This window comes from Gopherus evgoodei, chromosome 15 (assembly GCF_007399415.2).
Source record: "Gopherus evgoodei ecotype Sinaloan lineage chromosome 15, rGopEvg1_v1.p, whole genome shotgun sequence".
In the NCBI taxonomy this organism is placed as follows: domain Eukaryota; kingdom Metazoa; phylum Chordata; order Testudines; family Testudinidae; genus Gopherus; species Gopherus evgoodei.
The window spans coordinates 3,862,750-3,881,745 of NC_044336.1; the positions used below are offsets into that span (position 1 = coordinate 3,862,750).

Below are 18,996 nucleotides of genomic sequence, written 5' to 3' on the forward strand. Positions count from 1 at the left end.
TTTGCTGGGCTGCCACGCATGTTCCTGAACTCACATCCCACTGCAGGCACTTAGCCCAGTGTGAGGTACCCAGACTACACCCAGTACAGTGCCTACTCAGAGAAATAGTAAGCAAGGTCCCCTGGAAAGACCAGTTAGGAAGAAAAGGAATTGAAGGAGGCTGGCAGTTCTTAAAAGATGTTATTCTAGAGGCTCAACAGCACGTTATTCTGACACAGAGAAAAGATAAGAAGAGCCACAGGAGGCCAATGTGGCTGCACAAGGAGCTTTTTAGCTATCTACAAACCAAAAGGGATACACACAGGAAATGGGTGGAAGGTCATGGCACCAAGGAAGTATACATAGGAATAGCACGAGTATGTAGGGACAAAATCAGGAAAGCCAAGGCAGAATGAGTTACAGTTGGCAAGGCATGGTAGAAGAAATAAGAAGGGGTTCTTCAAATATGTCAGGCAAATAGGAAGATGAAGGACAGCGTGGGTCTGCTACTCAGTGGAGAAGGTGAGCTGGTAATGGAAGATGATAGGAAGGCAGAGCTGCTCAATGCCTACTTTGCTTCAGTCTTCTCACAAAAGATAACGTGACTAGATGACTGGCAGAGTTACCACAGAGACTAAAGGGGAAGGGATGCAGATTGGGACAAATAAAAAGCTTGCAAAAGCTCTTCTGACCAATTTGAATGAATTCAAATCAACAGGGCTGGATGCTATTCACCCGAGGGTAATGAAGGAATTAACTGAAGAAATCTTGGAAACACTGGCAATAATATTTGGAAACTCATGGATGACAGGAGAGGTCCCAGAAGACTGGAGCAGGGGTAACGTGGTGCCCATCTTTAAAAAATGGGGAAAAGGAGGAGCTGGGAAAGTATAGACCAGTCAGCTTGACCTCGATACCTGGAAAGCTACTAGCGCAACGTATAAAACATTCAATTTGAGAATACTGGGAGGATGAAGGGGCGATCACTAGTAGCCAGCATGGATTTACCAAGAACAAATAATGCCAGACCAACTTGATTTCTTTCTTTGACAGGGTAATTGGATTGGTGGATAGGAGGAATGCAATGAACATAATATATCTGGATTTCAGCAAGGCTTTTGATGCAGTCCCACATGACATTCAGATAGGTAAGCTGGAGAAACGTGGGCTTGGTGGAACTACCATTAAGAGGATACATAATTGGTTAAACATCTGCAAACAAAGGGCTTGTCTATATTACCCGCAGGATCGACGTGCAGCGATTGATCCAGCGGGGGTTGATTTATTGCATCTAGTGTAGTCTAGACACGATAAATCGACCACCGAGTGCTCTCCTGTCGACTCCTGTAGTCCACCAGAGCGAGAGGTGCAGGTGGAGTCAATGGGGGAGTGTCAGCAGGCAACTCACCGCAGTGAAGACATCACAGTGAATAGATCTAAGTACTTCGACTTCAGCTATGTTATTCACATAGCTGAAGTTGCGTAACTTAGATTGATCCTCTCCCCTAGAACAGACCAGACCAAAGAGTAACTATTAATGGAATTAATTAACCATTAACAGGAGGTCTCAAGTGTTGTTCCACAGGGATCTGTTCTGTGTCCAGTGTTGTTAAACATCTTTGTTAATGACCTGGATGTAGGACTAGAGAGGTTACTGATAAAATTTGCAGATGACACCAAACAAATGGAGATTGCTATCCTTCAGAGGATAAGGCTAAAATTCAAATTCAAATTCAAATAAATTGGAGATCTGGGTTATAGACAACAAAATGAAATTCAACAAAGACAAATGTTAAGTGCTACACTTAGAGAAGGAAAACCAAATGCGCAAATACAGAGTGGGCGATAACTGGCTTGGCAGCAGCAGTGCTGAGAAGGAGCTGGGAGTTGTGGAGGATCACAACCTCTACATGAGTCAGCAATGCGATGCTGTTACAAAAAAAAGCAAATGCAATTTTAGGTTGCAGTAACAGAGGCATAGCATGCAAGTCATGGGAGGTGACGGTACAGCTTTACTCGGCACTGGTTAGGCCTCAGCTGGAGTACTGTGACCAATTTTAGTCACCAGTGCAAAGAACGTACGTGGAGAAACTGGAAAGGGTCCAGAGGTGAGTAACAAAGGTGATCAAAGGGATGGAATGGACGATATATGAGCAAAAGCTGAAAGAACTGGGTATGTTTGGTTTGGAAAGAGGAGCTTAAGATGTGGGGCATGATAGCAGTCTTCAGATAGTTTAAATGCTTAAATATTAATTGGAGCAGGGACTGGTTTCCCTTCCCTCCTCCGGGGAGAGCGCCCTCACCACCAGTCTCGAGTCACACTCTCGTACTCCCTTCTGTATGGGTTAGGCATGCCCTGAGAACGCCTACCAGATTGGGCCCCTTTGATGCAATGGCAATTCCTGTAATATTTGTATGAAGCCTAAAGGTGCCTCAGTTTCCCCTATATTTTGCATGGTTTCCCAGTGGGGGGAAAGGACTAAGTTTGCTCTCAGGGCAAGCTAGGAGAGATAGCTGTGAGTACTTCCCTTAGCTATCTGAGCCTGAACAGATCATTGAAAAGGCTTGGCCAAGACTGACCCCATATCAACTGAAAATCTGAGAAGCCCATGGCAAACCCAGGACACTGACATCCAGCAACCAACGACTCGAAGGGAGATGGATTTCCCCACCTCTCAGCAGGGAAGCTGAGCAAAGACCCCAGCTCGAGAAAGAATTACATAAGAACATTAGACTGGCCATACTGGGTCAGACCAATGGTCCATCCAGCCCAGTATCCTGTCTTCTGACAGTAACCAGTGCCAGGTGCTTCAGAGGGAATGAACAGAACAGGCAATCATCAAGTGATGAAGGACTGGAAGGTGTGAGATAGGTGATAAAGGGTTGGCTTCTGGAAGGAGTCTGGACTCCCTCACCTGGGAAGTAAGGAGGACCAAATGAGAGAGAGAGAGAGACAGTGCTTGAACATGGGGTTCACAACAGTGTGGCTGGGCTCTGGGCTCACCGGAATGAACTATGGTGTAACTTAGTTCTGTCTCTCTGTGCTGACCCTAAGGACTTGCAGATTCTGCAGCCAGGTGACTAATAAAGATTAGCAAAGGACTAACAAGGCTGCCTGTCGCCGTAATACTCACTGAGAGCCCTGCGCCCTGAAGGGGACAGCACAAGCCTCCCACTGGAATCTGGCTGCGGTAAGTTGCTGCAGGGAGCCATGGAGAAAGATGGTAATTGCTGGTGCTGACAGCCCAGTTCCAGAATCGTAGAGGTCACGGGCCTGCCCCTGTGGACAGTGTGGGTCCTTGGGGCCTGGCCCACTACAGGGTTCACTCCCAGGAGACTGGTTACAGGCCGGGCATAGGCCAGATCATGTGACTCTGTTACAGCCCCACAGCCGAGACAGGCAGCGGAAAGCCTAGTTTGACAATGTACTGGGACCTAGGTGTGAGCGGGGGCTCCAAGCAGCTTGGCAGTGTCAGGACTTAGGCAGGTTTGCACATGTTCTCCAGCAGGAATGTAGGCACTTCAGGGACTTTGCTGGTAGAAATGGAGGTGCCTCAGGAATTTGAGTGCCTACTCGATTAGGTGGCAGCTGAGAGGTGGGTTTTGAGGTTCCTAATGTTGCATAAATGTTGGGCCTTTCCACTAACATGGCAGTTAGGTGTGTCAATTGATTTGTGGATCCACTGGTTGTGGGCTGGGTCTAATCTCAGCTCGTTCAGTCACTGAGTGGTGTCAGCGGACTCATGCCATGGTAAGGGCTGTTAAAAAGGCAGAATTATTTTCATGGGTCAATAACAAAGTGAGACTGGATTGCCTGGTTTAATTACATGATCACACAATATTTTTTCACAGGGAGTCAGATCTCCCATGGTTCCACACTCTGCCCCCTGAGGATGGCAGCTCAGTCCAACACCCAGTCACAGACACACCACAGCTAGTCACCAGAGAGTCAAGACCTCAGGACTTTCATCTCCCAGAGACCTTGTTTAGGAAGAGCAGACTGCTCAGACTCAAGGGGACAGCACCACCTGTCCATATTCTGTTAGCATACATGAGAGCATCCACCACAACAGGTGTCACCAGGTGAACTTGTCAGACCTCTCTACACCTAGGTGCTGGAACTAGGGGTGCCGGGGGTGCTGCCATACTCTTGGCATGAAGAGGTTTCCATCATACGTATGGTTTACAATTTGGTTCAATGGCTCACAGCACACCCCACTATACAAATTGTTCCTGCTTCTGCAGAGGCTGAACGTGTGTAGAGGACATTCTACCCGTTAACCTGTGTCAGCCAGAACCTGCTCCAGATCGACTGAGAGAAAAGCCTCCTTCCAAACAGCTGTGACAAACACGTGAGAATCCTGGCACTGGTTTTCAGGGCAGGATAACTCTTACACAGGCTGTGGTCAGAATCTGCACCATCCTATATAGGAAGGTTTCATGTGATTCTGAATAATGGGTAATCAGTGTTGCATCTTCCGGTAACTTCCTTACACAGACCACTAGAGGGCCTTTGGTGAGCCAGCCCAGCTCTTTCCTGGCCACCTGGCTTACAGGCTGCTTGGAAACAGGGTGAACCTAGAGACTGTTTATTTTGCTCCTGGCTCCAGGGTAACAGCTGAGATGCTCTTGGGGCCAGGCCTGTCTTCTGTGACATCAGACTGACAATGGAGCAGAATAAACCTGTTTGAAACCTGAAACCTGCAGTTGTATTTCCCTCCCCGCAAACCTTGGTGGCTTTGGTCTGGTCTGATCATCTGCCAAGTTTGTTTCCAGCCCTAAGGCCAGATCTGAGTGCCAGGCACAGATAGCAGCCTCAAGGGGGAGATAGTCGCTGTGTTAGAGCTCTGATACGCACCTCACCTCCAGCCAGCCACAGGGCATGAGCTGCTCACTGTAAGCGCAGAGGGATGGAAAAGCTCCTGATAAAAGGGAGCAGCAGATAGACGTGTCAGTGCAGAAGTGGGCATGGCCTCACTGCCATTAGGAAAGGGAGAGCAATTCTTTCCACGGTACTGCTCACTCCTGGATTTCCCTGGGCACCAGAGGCCAGAAGGGGCAAGATCTGTGCCATGAGAAATCCCTGCCAATTTGGGGCTGAGCTGACATCACCGATGTATTTTATTGGCTGGATGCAAAGGGGGTGTGGGCAGTGCACGGGCTGCTGCAGAGTTTAACTTGCCAACCGGAAGCATGGGATGCTGAGGAATGACTCTGCTTGAGATGTTCTTTCTTTTCCATCAGAAACAGATCCCCAAGGAAGCAAACAAAACTCCCATTGCCATCCATAGCTAGTAGCAATGAGCTCTGCAGACTCTGTGCTTCCTCGGGCCCCCACTGCCTCTCAGAGAAGCTCTTGAGGTCATGGTTTGTAGAAATGTTGATGGTGCCCAGAACCCATCCCCCTACCTGCCTAAGGCTCTGGGAGGGAGTTTAGGTGGGGGAAGGTCATCTGGGGTGCAGGTCCTGGGCTGGGGATTAGGGTGCAGGAGGAGAGGTTCTTTCACACTTGGGGTGCAAAGAGCCAGGGGGCTGCTTAGGCCCTCCTTGCCTGTCAGTGCTTTTTGGCCTCTGTTTCACATCACTTGTGAGTCCTGTTCCACACCTCCTCGCAAAGGCCAGAGGGGCTGCTGTGGGGCCCTTCTGCAGAAGGAAGATTTTCAGAGCACCTCGTGCTGCGAGGACATTAATCAGCCTCTGTACAGAGCAGGTGCACACAGTTTGCAAGCTCCTGAAACCTGGGGAGCGCTTTGGAGCTAAGCAGAGTAGGTGATGCATTGATGGAATTGCCCTTGTCTGGAAAGACGCTGCAGTATCAAACAAACCCAGTGGTTACTGGTTTCTCTCTCACCATTTAGCTCTTCCATATCTTTCCCTGCCCTGCTATTAAACAGGCCCAGCAGAAACCTATGGGCTAGAATGTCTGCCCCAGGAGCTCTCCTCACATCCCTGGCAGGAAGGGCAGCCCCTGATCCCTGCTCGTGCTCCCAGGGTTGCCACGTGCTGGAAGGCAGAGAGACAGAGTGAGATCAGGGCCCTGGTCCAACACTCACCTTTGCACAACAGTTAGTAAAGCTGGCTGGGCATGAAGAGGGCCAGGTGTTGGTGGGCACTGTCTAACAGCCCTCCGGAGGCATTTTGGCTGCAGCAAGCAGAGACTGAGACTTGGGCTGCAGCAAAGCCCTTATGAATTCCTGCCAATGAACCAGGCAGTGCCCAGGGTACAATCTAGCCCTAAAGAAACTGAGGCCAGTTTCACTACCTGGTACATCATGTGTCATGTACAGCAGGGGAAGGCGAGTGTAAACTGCTGGGAAATCAGAAGAGTAATGATTTGCACCCATTTCCCCCTGATGTAAGGGACTCACATTCTGCTGCCGGACAGCATCCGTGGCTATCTCTAGATCCCCACCCACCTCCATGGCATGCTGGGATGCTGCACACAATGTCTGTCCAGAAAGCCCTCTCTCTGAAAGAGCACATGGCTAGGAGTGGTCTCTGTCAGCCAGTCCTTCTGTTGCTGCAGCACACTTCCCAGGAGAGCTGTCCTCCGTGGTGCTTCACCTGGGAATAGAGTGAAAAACAGGCCTGCACCCAGGCAGAGGAGCAGGCTGCTGTGAACAGGGCTGTGCCCAAAGGTATCTGCATTGGACTGGTTCTACTTGGGAGCATTGGCTGGTTGGAGAGCCAGGGCTTGTGCCTTGCTCCCTGCTAATGTTCAGCCATCAACGCCCCTGATAGGGCCAGGCCTGGGGAGATTTTGTCAGTAGTGCCAGTCTCAGTGACTATTTTGGGTAGGTTGTAGTTCAGCAGTAGAGACTGTTCCCAGCCTGAGGCCCATCAGGAAAAGCACAGCGTGGCATGGTGCAGGGGCTGAGTACAACACTCCACCTTCTCCCAGAGCTCCTACATTAGCTCCCCATTCACAACTCAATACATTTAACCTTGTCAGTGCCACGATGCACACCCCCTCTCCCTTGCTTGCAATACACTCACTGCTGGAGAGGTTTAATTAGATCCATCAGCTAAACCAGTCAGGGTCAGGATGCATGTTAAGATAAAACAAGACACAGACCAACATACATTGAGTTTTCACAAGTCTGTTTTTAAATACTCTTATAAACAGAAGGAACTCTCAGGCAACAATGTTGTGAATGAAGACAGGGTTTGACTGTAAACACATACACGGATTTAAACAACATTATTTGAAAATTAAACAGAAACACATGTTGTTTGAAAAACCTGGCAATTCCGAGTCAAGATTCCACTAACAGCCTTAAGATGGACCTTGTCCCCCTGCCCATCTTCAAACTATCACCAGAATCTTCCTTGCTCTCATTTCCTGTACCTCATCTACTTTTTCTTTCCACCTACTATCAGCCATTCATCTTTGACACATTCACTCAGATATTCAGGAGGAATCACATCTTATCCACATGCAGTGCAGAGAAAACATCTTTCTCATCTGCTATTCCATTGTAAGCTGGAGGTCTCAACCTACTTCTTCAGCCTTTACATGCAGACTGGAACCTCTGCTGCATCTACTTCATCCAGCCAAACAAGGCTCATTGGCACCTTAGCCTGTCCACACCACACAACCTACCCAGTGTTAGCCTAGGGCACCATCAGTGCCCAGTCATGCTGAGATGTGTCTAGAACAGGGATCGGCAACCTTTCAGCAGTGGTGTGCCGAGTCTTTATTTATTCACTCTAATTTAAGGTTTCGCATGCCAGTAATACATTTAAACATTTTTAGAAGGTCTCTTTCTAAGTCTATAATATATAACTAAACTATTGTTGTATGTAAAGTAAACAAGGTTTTTAAAATGTTTAAGAAGCTTCATTTAAAATTAAATTAAAATGCAGAGCCCCCCAGACTGGTCGCCAGGACCCAGGCAGTGCAAATGCCGCTGAAAATCAGCTTGCGTGCTGCCTTTGGCACACATGCCATAGCTTGCCTACTCCTGGTCTAGAATGTTATACATTAATTCCAAGTACTGTGGTACTATCAATGTAGGACCTTTTATATCTGTTTCCTCATTGGTTGACCAGGGAAGGTGGAAACAAATAGAGCCCTGTGGGTCTGCAGATATCTGCTTTATATCCACAGCCGTGGACCATGTTTGCAGATCATGGATTGGATGTGTATGCAAATTTTGTATCCGTGAATGGCTCTAGAAACAAGATCAGAGTTAAGGTTGTTTCGCTCTGCATTTTCTGGCTCTCAGAGTTTGTGCACGGTGTGTGCTATGACCGAGTGCACCTGATTTGGTTTGGAGCAGTGGCTCTATCCATAGGAATGGTTTGTTCTGGGAAGAGTTAAATACATTTAGGGAGAAAGGTTCCTGCAACAGCCCCTTCTGCGTCCCAGTTGATTTAATGCGATCCCATTGATACGTGGAGCCTTCAGGACAGCCAAGCAGGCAAGAAGAATCATTGTTCCTGCAAAGTTTGTCAGGATGACCTCAGGTTTGTGTATTTATCTTTGGCAAAATAGACAAAATAAACACACACACAAATCCTTGTCTCTTACTCCTAGGAAATGGGAGGAGAGAAAACCTTAGTGCCTGCAGCACATAGGAATTGCTGAGGTGTAGATTATTCTGCATTTCAAACCACAGTTAAAGTTTCCCAAATCCCACTCGGAGCAGCTCGACACTGCATTATAGAGTGACTGCTGCAGTGTCTGCACATGATGCAGCTGTGCTGAGCCCTTCCCCGCCACTGGTGGCAACTGGGAGAGTAGAAACTTGCCATGTATGTTCTGGGCACAGGACTCAAGGGAGGATTACCAGGGACTGTCTAGAGAACCTGGCCGGGCAGACACCATTTCCAACCAAACTCCTTTTCTTCCTGATTCCCACTGAAGCTACCAAAATGGAACCAAGTGACTAGTAGAGATGGGCTATCAATAGGTCAAAATGAGTCAAACAACTCTAAGGGCAACAGTTATGTCTGTATCATCAGATGCTGCCCCCGCAATGTGCTGCGGAGATAAAAGAGGATTCTGGCACTAGGATGCCCGTTGGGCAAGTAACATGTTTCCATCGCCCATTAACTCTCTGAGTGCCCTTTCTGCAGTTCAGTAACTCAGACCACATAGCGACGGGAAGAATCCACTTACTCCTGCCTTAGCCACATCAACATGGCACTGTTCAAACGACATATGTGAGCATGAGCCACAAAGAATAGTTCATCCTTTCTAGGACCTGAGGGAATGATCACAGCCTAACACCTGCCACCTGCCCGTTTAGCACCATTTCCAAGGCAACAGAGAGTCTCTTAGGGCCTGTGTCTTTTACACCTGTGCAAAGTGGGTGTGAGGCCCAACCCAGTCCGCGTACTCTACTCCCTGACACCAACATTAGTTATTTTACAGTTACTGAGCGCAGGCTTTGTGCAAACGTAAACGGCACTCAGGCCTATAAGTGACTTGTACCAAACTGAGATTGATCATTTCCGTCATTTATTCACTTTGTCTCCTTTATTGCACGTAATGTGGCAATTTAACTCAGGACAACAGCCCTGGCTGTGGGATTCCTTGATTTCCGCTGACATTCAGCTTTTCCTCCCCCCTCCCCCGTTTTAGCGATGTGTCAACAGCTGGGATTGGGATGCTATTAATGCTGGCCCTGACCTGCTCATGCACTCACCTGCACCATGGCTAGAAACAAACATCCACAAAGCTGGGATTTGGGGAAGATTTGCGCTAAAATAATAAATCGGCAAAATGTTGTCAAATCAGCATCATATCTTTCAGCAGCCAAATAGCAGTTCTGGGAACAAAGGCCACAAAGTGAAGAATGCCCCATAAATCAACTGCATTAAAATTGCCGAAAGGCATGGGAATGTATAGAAGTGAAGACCCATCAAGTTTACACTTAGTAAAGAATCATTTGAAAAATATGTTTTGAAATTCTGCTGTCAGCTCCATAATAAACCCCTCTTACAAATGACCCAGAAATGAGTCTTAAAAACAATAATGGTTCATTTGAAAAGAATGTGGTGACAGAACACATTCCCATCCCCCTCTCTTCAGAAAGGTGGCAGTATTGCTTTGGAGTAGCTGCATGAATAGTTAGGAACTGAAACTTCCTTCAAATGAACAGCAATGTACCATAATATACCAACAAAATCTAAGGAACGACTTAATCTAATGCAATGTAAGATCCTAGTGATATGGAAACCACACCAAAGCCCTGGACCCAAGTTGTGTGTAACTCAGCCAGACTAGGACCCTTGTGTTTCCACATACACATTTGGATTTTTAACCAACAGCCAACTTTGTATTTGCTAAGAAAACAAAGTTTAAATTGACCACCCAGCTATCTAAGAGATCCTGATAACACCACACATGTCTTGTATTGATATCGGAAGCCTCTGATCTTCTTATTACCCGCAGCCTACACAAAGGCAAAACAAGAGTGGGTGATGGTCTGAAATGGGCTTTACAGCATTAGATATGGTACGTGTGGACATAATTTGTCTGTATGTCCACATGTACAGTAGCATTATAGAGAACTGTATGCCACTGAATCTAACAGCAGATTGTCAAATACATTTTTCTGGCATTCTGATCAATTAATTTACATTAATTAATGTCAGTTAAAAGAATGAGCAACACAAACACATACACTCCCCTTATTTATTGTAAGTATAGAACATGAATAAAATCACAAGTGTCCAGCAGAGGGGCTGAGTCAGAAGTGACCGTCCCATCATTCACCTTCACTCACCTTCACTCATGCAGACTGTCCTCTGGAAAGCCCCTCACTGGGACTTCCTCTAACTCACAAGAGTGGGACATGTTTTTAGTTGCAAACCTTCCGAAAGTGGCACTCAGCTGGGTGGCTCTGGTTTTATTTCTCTGATGATGTCACTTTAAATATTTTGCATGTTCCATTTGTTATTTTTACTTCTAAAAATGACGCATTTCTGCAAATTCATTTTTATCCAGTTAGTCACAACTTAATGGAACAAAGTCAACTGCCTAGATGTCAGAGTAAATGTCAGGCCTGTCTTCTCTGGGACTAGCATGTATATACAGGATAGCACCTGGAATATATGGAGGGGATTAGGCATGTTGTTTTTCACAGCTGCTCTTTTGGATTTCTGACCCAGTCCGTCACCACAGGGCCCAGGCCAAGAGAACCGGGAACTGTAGCTTTACCAACATACACCACAAACATAAATTGAAAGCAATGAAAAAGCAGTTAAAAAGTAATAGAGAAGAAGGAAAATGCATTTCTTCATTTGCAGAATAGCCTCTGTGAGAGCAAAGCCATGACAGCTTTACGACTCCCTGATTATTTTACTTGCATGCGGCTTCCAAATATTTAATGAAAACCAGCATATGGCTGAGGCTTGCAGGAGAGGAAAACTTTAGACGAAATTCTTGATGCTTAGCCCTACCTGATCTGAACTTGCTCCGAATCAGCAAAGAATGCTCAGAACCCAGCAGTGTCATGGTGACTGTCTGTGAACAGGTCCAGAAACCCCCGCACTTAAAGCATGAACTGGCTCCAAGGAGACAAGCTGGCCACTGCTAGGGCCCCAGGATTCATCCAACCCTCCTGGGAGCCTCTGGGTGCTTTCAGAGCTGGGCTTGTAGAAAGCAGCAAGTGACTTCAAAAGATTTGGTCCCATCCAGCACTGCCTCTCCACAGAAACCAACTGCTCTCTCCTGTGCTGGGTTGAACTAATTAACTTTGAGCTAGCAGGACCCTCCTCCTGCTCAGAGTTTACTATCAGCAGCATCACTGGGTGTCCTGGCTGATGTCATAGTCTAGCAGGGAGCAGCGACTATCACTAAAGGGTCTTAGGAAAGACAGAAGTTTGATATCTGATCCTTATTACTACCAACAGGAACTTGGCCAATCAGGAGGCTCCTTCTCTCAGACAGCCGGCTTCAGAGCAGCTCTGAAATATCAACAGACCTAGAGCTTAACTCTTTCCAGCATGGGGAGATGTAGCCACTGGGAATTCTGTGTGATGGGACTTAACTGCACAGAACCTAGAGGGGGGCTTAATAGCTGCAACTTAAAAATAATCTGGGCACCTTATTCTCTGATACTTAATAAGAACTTCAGGGACATTACGTAGAGTTCCCTCTGCTTCTGCAGGAAGAGGGATAGGATGAGATATTTATTCATTGGGCTTTTATGCTCTCTGATGTACAGAAGTTGCGACTCCTTCCATCTAAGGAGTCAAAATGTCCCTGTGGGGCATGTACTATTGCCAGCGTATTGGCGTGCCCTCCCAGTCTGGTTCTGCGGGGGCTCCTTGTGATGTGCTGATGGAATGTGCTGTACACTGGGTTTATGCAGGACTCACCAGGTGTTATCTCATTCTGATACCGATAAACCACAGATAAGTGGCATTTTTTGAGGAAACACAGTTTCCTGGTAACTGCATGGCCATCTTACCATCCAGGCCCAAAATGTTTGCTAAAATCAGTCATTCCATTGTTGGCGTATTTCTTGGTGCTGAATATTCAATATGCCGAGGTTATTGCAGCTTAAAATCACCCTTTTGTTCAGGACAGACTAATGCAGTAATCACAGAGATGTGAGACACAGAACACAGAGACTGCCATTGGTCACATGGAGCCATACTGATGCTTCCCCAACTCCTATCTATCCCATCTCAGAGCTGGCAGTGCCTTTGCAAACACACAGGGAGGAGGATACAAATCCCTGCACAGCTTGTTCCATGGAAAAGATGACAGGCAGAAGTCACTACCAGGGTCTGGAAAGAGGGTTTTCCTTTTAGTATCTGACCAGAATGAGACTTTTGACGTGAAAAATTTGCCAAGAATGTCCCAGAATCAGAATCTAGAGATGAGAGCCCTAGGCTCAAAGAAGCTTGTTCCTTATTGTACACTCTCTGGGGCTTTGTCTCATGGTGTTTAAATGTCCAAGGTAACAGACCCTGCCATCCCTTCCCCGAGATGCCATTCCCCAGCCTAACAATACTGCTCACTTCCTGATACACTCCCAAAACTTCCCTCTCACTCCTCCTCGCCCTGAAGAATTCCTCTCTGCCTGTGGGACTTGTTTACGTGCTTCACAGAGCAGTACACTGTTATCACGTCCTCTGCTAGTGACTAGTCTCCTAGTTAAACTACTTGTGTTTGGCCAAACACAAGCTGTTGGGCTCAAAACAGGGGGCCTGAATGAAATTCCATGGCCAGTGGTAGGCAGGGGGTCAGACGAGATGATCTAATGGTCCCTTCTGGCCTTACACTCTATGTTTTGCTCTTTTAATGTTTCCTCCTCACTGGCCCCTTAGGTCTTAACTTCTTTGTTGCTCTTCTCTCAAGCTGCCATGCTCAATTGTGCTGTGATATTGCTGTGCCTAGAAGTGAATGGCGGCTGTACCAGAGCCATGCAGAGTGGAACTAGAATCCAGCTACTCCCAGATGGGACCTCTCAACATCTGCAGCCCAGTATTGCTCGGCCCGTCCCCCCTGCGTCAGTACGTTGTAAATGCATATTTACTTTGTTGCCCTTGTTGCCCCAGCCTTCCTTGTCTATGGCTTATGCGGAGCTTTCCCTGCTTCAGATTATTTCTCCCCAAATGCATTAACTGCATTTTCACATATCATTCTGTGTGGCCGAACCACTCTTCCCTCTGTGTCCCTTGGAGGATTTCTCTCTCTTCTCTTCACTATTATCTGCAGGTTTCATTGATGTGCTGGTAACCTGCCTTTCCAGATCAGCTGTGTGAGTCTCTGTGACAGCATATTATGGGCTGCAGGGCTGATGGGCAGGGTCCCTGTGGGAATGCGTTATGGCCTGTAGGGCCAAGGGGAGGGGTCACTGTGACTGTGTTATGGCCTGTGGGCCTGAGGTAGGGTTGCCAACTTTCTAATTGCAGAAATCCAAACACCCTTGCCCCGCCCCTGCCCCTGCCCCTTCCCAAGGGCCTGCCCCCTGCCCCATTCCTTCTCTGAGGTTCCGCCCCCACTCACTTCATCCCCCCTCTCTTTCACTTGCTCTCCCCCACCCTCACTCATTCGCTCATTTTCACCAGGCTGGGACAGAGAGTTGGAGTGCGGGCTCTGGGGTCAGACCCGGGACAAGGGGTTTCAGATGCATGAGGAGGCTTTGGGTTCGGGGGGGTGGGGCTGAGGGGTTCAGAGTATGGGAGGGGGCTCAGGGCTGGGGCAGGGGGTTGGGGTGCAGGATGGAGTTTGGGGTGCGGGCTCTGGGCAGCACTCACCTTAGATGGCTCCCTGCAAGAGGCAACATGTCCCTCCGGCCCCCAGCTGTAGGTACGGCCAGGCGGCTATGCAGTGTGTGCTGCCTCCACCTTGAGTTGCTGCCCTTGCAATTCCTATTGGCTGTGGTTCCCGGCCAATGGGAGCTGTGGAGCCATGCTTGGCGCACGGTGTGGGCAGCACATGGAACCCCCATGGCTGTTTCTCCGCCTATGAGCCGAGGGACATGTTACTGCTTTTGGGGAGCCTCGCAGAACCAGGTAGAGAGCCTGCCAGTCCCACCCCAACCGGATTTTTAATGGCCCTGTCAGTGGTGCTGACCAAAGCTGCTAGGATCCCTTTTCAACTGGGCGTTCTGGTAAAACACCAGACACCGGCAATCCTAGGCCCTGGGCCCCTCCCTTCACATTACTGTTGAGAGGAGGCTCATTCATTTCCTTTTCCCCATGTAATTCCCATCATTGTTAGTGCCAGGGGGCCTGAGGGAACGCTAGAGTAGACAAGTCCTCACCAGTCACTGGTCTCATAGAACATGGCTGAGGGCAAGTCTCAGCAGCACAGTGGGAAAATGCCAGCAGGCCCCAGAGCCTCATCTGCACTAGCACCAGTGGGCTGCGCCAAGGGAGCAATGGTGGGGACTAGACTCGCGTGGGTGAGGCCCAGTCAGACAATCCACATTTGCCTGGCAAAGCAAGAGCAGAGAGGGAAGCCAGAGCCCGCTGGTGTGAGCTGCAGTGAAGTCCCTTGGCAGGGACTCTGTGAGCGTATGAAGCCATGTGAGGCAGGGAGAGAAGCAACGGGCCTGAAAGCAGGAGGGCTGGGCTAAGCCCAGGGCCAGTCATTAAGCAGCGAGGGAAATGCCCCAAAATAAAGGTCAGGAGCAGGATGGAGAAGGAAGGGGATCAGAAAAGGGCCAAGGTCCAGCACCCCAGTTCTGCAGGGGTGTCACTGTCAGCATGGGCGAGAGCTCTCAGTGGTCTGCAGTGGGCAATCTCTATGGTTGCAGTTGACAGAGCTGTGAAAAAGAAGGGGTCCCTGCTTCCACCAGGTGTCCCAGCCCTCTGCTGTCCATTCCCGGGGCAGCGCGGTGCCTGTGGGGTGAGTACCTGAGTAATGAGCAAATTGGTATGTGCTGTCCTGCAGCCAGGTTGGCTCAGTGTTTTAATGGCCCCAATAAACCTGCTCCCACTCCTTCTCCCTGGCCTGCCAGGCTCAAGGGGAGATGTTGCTGCGCTGGGTCACACTGTGACCGACACGCCCTGGACTTGGCTCAGTCTCACTCATAAATCTCTGGAGACGGAGAAGGTTTCCTCAGGTCAGTTACAAAAGGTTCCGTTCAGAACTAAAATCCCGTTGACAGTGGTGATCAGAGGGAATCAGTGAGAAACAGAGAGATGGTGGGATCCCACTGCCCTGGGCAAGCGCTGCACAAGGAGAAGTCAGCACCACAGCCCTGGAGAAATAGCCCCTTCACTGCTAGCTTTGATGCCTAGGGCTTCTCTTCTGTGTTCAAAGACTCCAGAAGTTCCCCAGGAGCAGGGGATGTCTCAGAAGCCTCCTGGCCTGTAGACAGGATCCCTGCTGCACCATAGAGCACCTCCTTGAAGCCTGCCAGCTCCCAGAAGCTCATGTAAACAAGCCCCTCCCAGTGCTCATCAGCTCCTGCTCTCCCCAGTGCTGGGGCGTAATGGTTTCCATTAGTAAATCCAGAATGTGGCACAGATCAGCCCATGACAGGAGGGCCTGGGGAAGGGGGAATGGCGGGGGGGGGGGGTGCCGATCCATGAGGGAATGGCCAAAAGCTGCAGAGGTTGGCTTCTGCCTTGCCCTGGACAACCCAGTGGATCAGTGGCCTTCTACCTCAGTGAGTCTCCCTCACACCTCCCTGACCCTCTGTGAATCACTGACTCCTCTTGGCCTTCCTCACCTCCCAGTACGGGCGGAGAGCACTTGCCACTATTGGTGCTTCTTCAGTGATGTACGTTTCCTGTACCTGCCCCACTCTGGGCTGGCAGCGCTGGTTCAGCACTGCTGCTGGGATTGTGCAGGGGAATCAGGCTGTCTCACCAATGGAAAACCCCACAGCAAGTACCTCACTCTGCCGAGGCCCAGCAGTGGGGTGGGATGGGTGTCAGAGGCCCAACAGGAGAGACAGAAATTGCAGGAGCTTCTGGGGTTCTGAGATCCTGAGTCAGGTACCCTCCCTCCCCCAAGGTTCAGGCACTCCCTTCTGCAAGAGGATCAGGCACTGTCCTTTCAAACAGGTCAGGTCCCCTCACCCCCATATCAGCATAGGACCAGGACATGGGCAGTGTGATCTAGTGGTTGGAGCAGAAATTGGGAGCCAGGCCAAGTCAGATACCAGAAGGCCAGAGTCTGAGAGGGAGGGCAAACCAGGATTCAAGGGGTAGGCAGCAGGCAGAGCAAGTTACCAGGAGCTCAGAGTCAGGCAGTAGGAGCAGGTTGCACAAGGGAAGTCATCCCAAGCAGGGAAGACCCAGCTGCATGGACAACTTCCTATGATGGGTTTAAATAGAAGCCGGGAATCAATCAGGACCCCCCAGAGTTCTGCCAGTTGGATCCCACGACTGGTGTCTGCTGTCAGAGTTCAGCTCTTAGCAGGTCACTGGGTAGCAGGTTGGAAGTTACTAGTTCCTAAGCACCCTCTGCACCAGGCTTTGAGACCCATGGTCTCTGAGAGTCAGGCGTTGCCTCCCTTACTCCAGGGAGGGAACTCACACGAGTAATATACTCCAGACAGATAGAAACCTCATGGGACAGAAGGATTTATGGTTATCCCATGCAACTGCTGGGAATTTCATCCCACAAATGGGAATGGAGCCAGAGTCCCCTCATCCATTCTGCCACATTGCCTTTTGTCATTGCATTGATGAATGTGCTGGCAGGGAAGGGGCCGGTGCTGGGGTTGCTGGCAGGGTGGGGGCTGGTGCAGGGGTTGATGGCTGTGCAGGGCAGGGGCTGGCGCAGGAGTTGATGGCAGGGGCTGGCACAGGGATTGTATCACAGCAGGGTTTTAGAGGCCTAGTCAGGATCCTCAGTGTGCTTGGTGTTGTGCACACAGAATATAGGATGACCCCTGCCTTGCAGAGTTTACAATCAAAAAGGGCAAAGGGTAGGAGGGGAAGGGACTCACCCTGCAAGGTGGAAGGGTCCCAGAGCTCAGGCTGTTGCCTGAACCCAGAAGTCTACACTGCAATGAAACAGCCCTGCAGCCTGAGCCCTGTGAGCCAGAGTCAGCTGGCATGGGCCAGCCACGGGTGTCTAATTGCAGTGTAGACATACCCAACAAGGACAAAAGACTTTGTTGTTTACTCTCACCACATGAGGATGAGTCTTGCAAGTGGATTCCTCCCATCAGCTGAGTTTGCAACCCAAAACAGAAGGGGGGTATGACGTAGCACCCCATAATGCTTTATGAAAATATGCTTATGAATGTAAATATGACATAACTGGAATAAGTTTTATGCTACATATGCCAGGTAACATATCTCTACAAAGGTTATGATCTACTGAATATATTCATCCTATTTGCATGAATGTATCATTTTTGTATTGGAAGTTATGAATATTGGCTGTGTACTTGTTTGATTTTAAGTAGCCTTAGTAAGCTATTTGGTCAGCTTCTTTAGAAAGGAATTTGCAAGTTAAGTGCCCAGTCAAGAAACATTTAACGGACAATGGATCTTGGAAGACTCCAATCCACATAAGAAGTCTACCTGAGGACGTTCAAGGTAGCATGTGAACAATGGCTGCCACCTGTAAAGTTCTGAGTCATGCATGGACATGTGACTTGCCCATGTGACTCCAAAACTCCATCTTGGATTCTGGATAGGAGAGGGGAGGGGGTTTCCACCCACAGGAGAAAGTTTATGTAAGCCTCCGGGGTACCCCTTCATTTTGTCTTCAGCTGGCTCAAGAGATAGCCTCTCCACCCCCAAAAGATACGTGAAAGAAACTGGAAAGAAGGATAGTAACCACAGGGGTGTGAGTGATCGCTGGACCCAGACAGGAAGGAGGCTAGTCTGTAAAAGAGGCTTATTGGAACATCTCTGAGGGTGAGATTTTATCTGTATTCAGCTTTGTACTGTATTAGGTTTAGACTTGTTTGTTTTATTTTATTTTGCTTGGTAATTCACTTTGTTCTATCTGTTATTACCTGGAACCACTGAAATCCTACTTTTTATGTTTAATAAGATCACTTTTTACTCATTAATTAACCCAGAGTATGTATTAATACCTGGGGGGGGGGAGGCAAACAGCTGTGCATATCTCTCTGTTGGTGTTATAGAGGGTGAACAATTTATGAGTTTACCCTATATAAGCTTTATGCAGGGTAAAATGGATTTATTTAGGGTTTGGACCCCACGGGGAGCTGGGCTTCTGAGTGCTGCAGACAGGAACACTTCTTAAGCTGTTTTCAGTTTAGCCTGCAGCTTTTGTGGGATGTTGTTCAGACCTGGGTCTGGGTTCGTAGCAGGCAAGCGTGTCTGGCTCAAAGAAAGCAGGGCACTGAAATCCTAAGCTGGCAGGGAAAACAGACTCAGAGGTAGTCAAGCACATCAGGTGGCAGTTCCCAAGGGGGTTTGTGTGATCCAACCCATCACAGGGGGAAGGGAATAAAAACCCCTAACAAGGACCAACTGTATCTTTGTTGCTTGGACTTTGGATGGGGGCCGGTTTTCTAGGCATAAGCAAGGGATCCCCAGCTGTTTAGCCTGGGTTAGCCCTAAAGGACATAAGGCTCTTGCTTAATATGGAAGCTTCTATTACCTTTT

The 18,996-nt window shown here is 48.7% G+C and overlaps 1 protein-coding gene across 8 annotated transcripts in view; it reads right to left on the reverse strand.

The window, feature by feature from the left end:
• The window catches only part of MYOCD (myocardin), a 506,444-nt gene that overhangs the window by 82,907 nt on the left and 404,541 nt on the right, over nucleotides 1–18,996 (reverse strand). The window contains exon 1 of one of the 8 annotated variants that reach the window (XM_030535017.1): nucleotides 11,392–11,772. The exons of 5 other annotated variants lie outside the window; for them this stretch is intronic. In XM_030535017.1, the coding sequence (XP_030390877.1) occupies nucleotides 11,392–11,446 (55 nt within the window). In that variant the 5' untranslated portion in view covers nucleotides 11,447–11,772. Of the gene's footprint in view, nucleotides 1–10,715; nucleotides 10,795–11,391; nucleotides 11,773–18,996 lie in introns of those variants that run through there. 2 more of the 8 variants (XM_030535020.1, XM_030535019.1) reach the window with 2 other exon arrangements.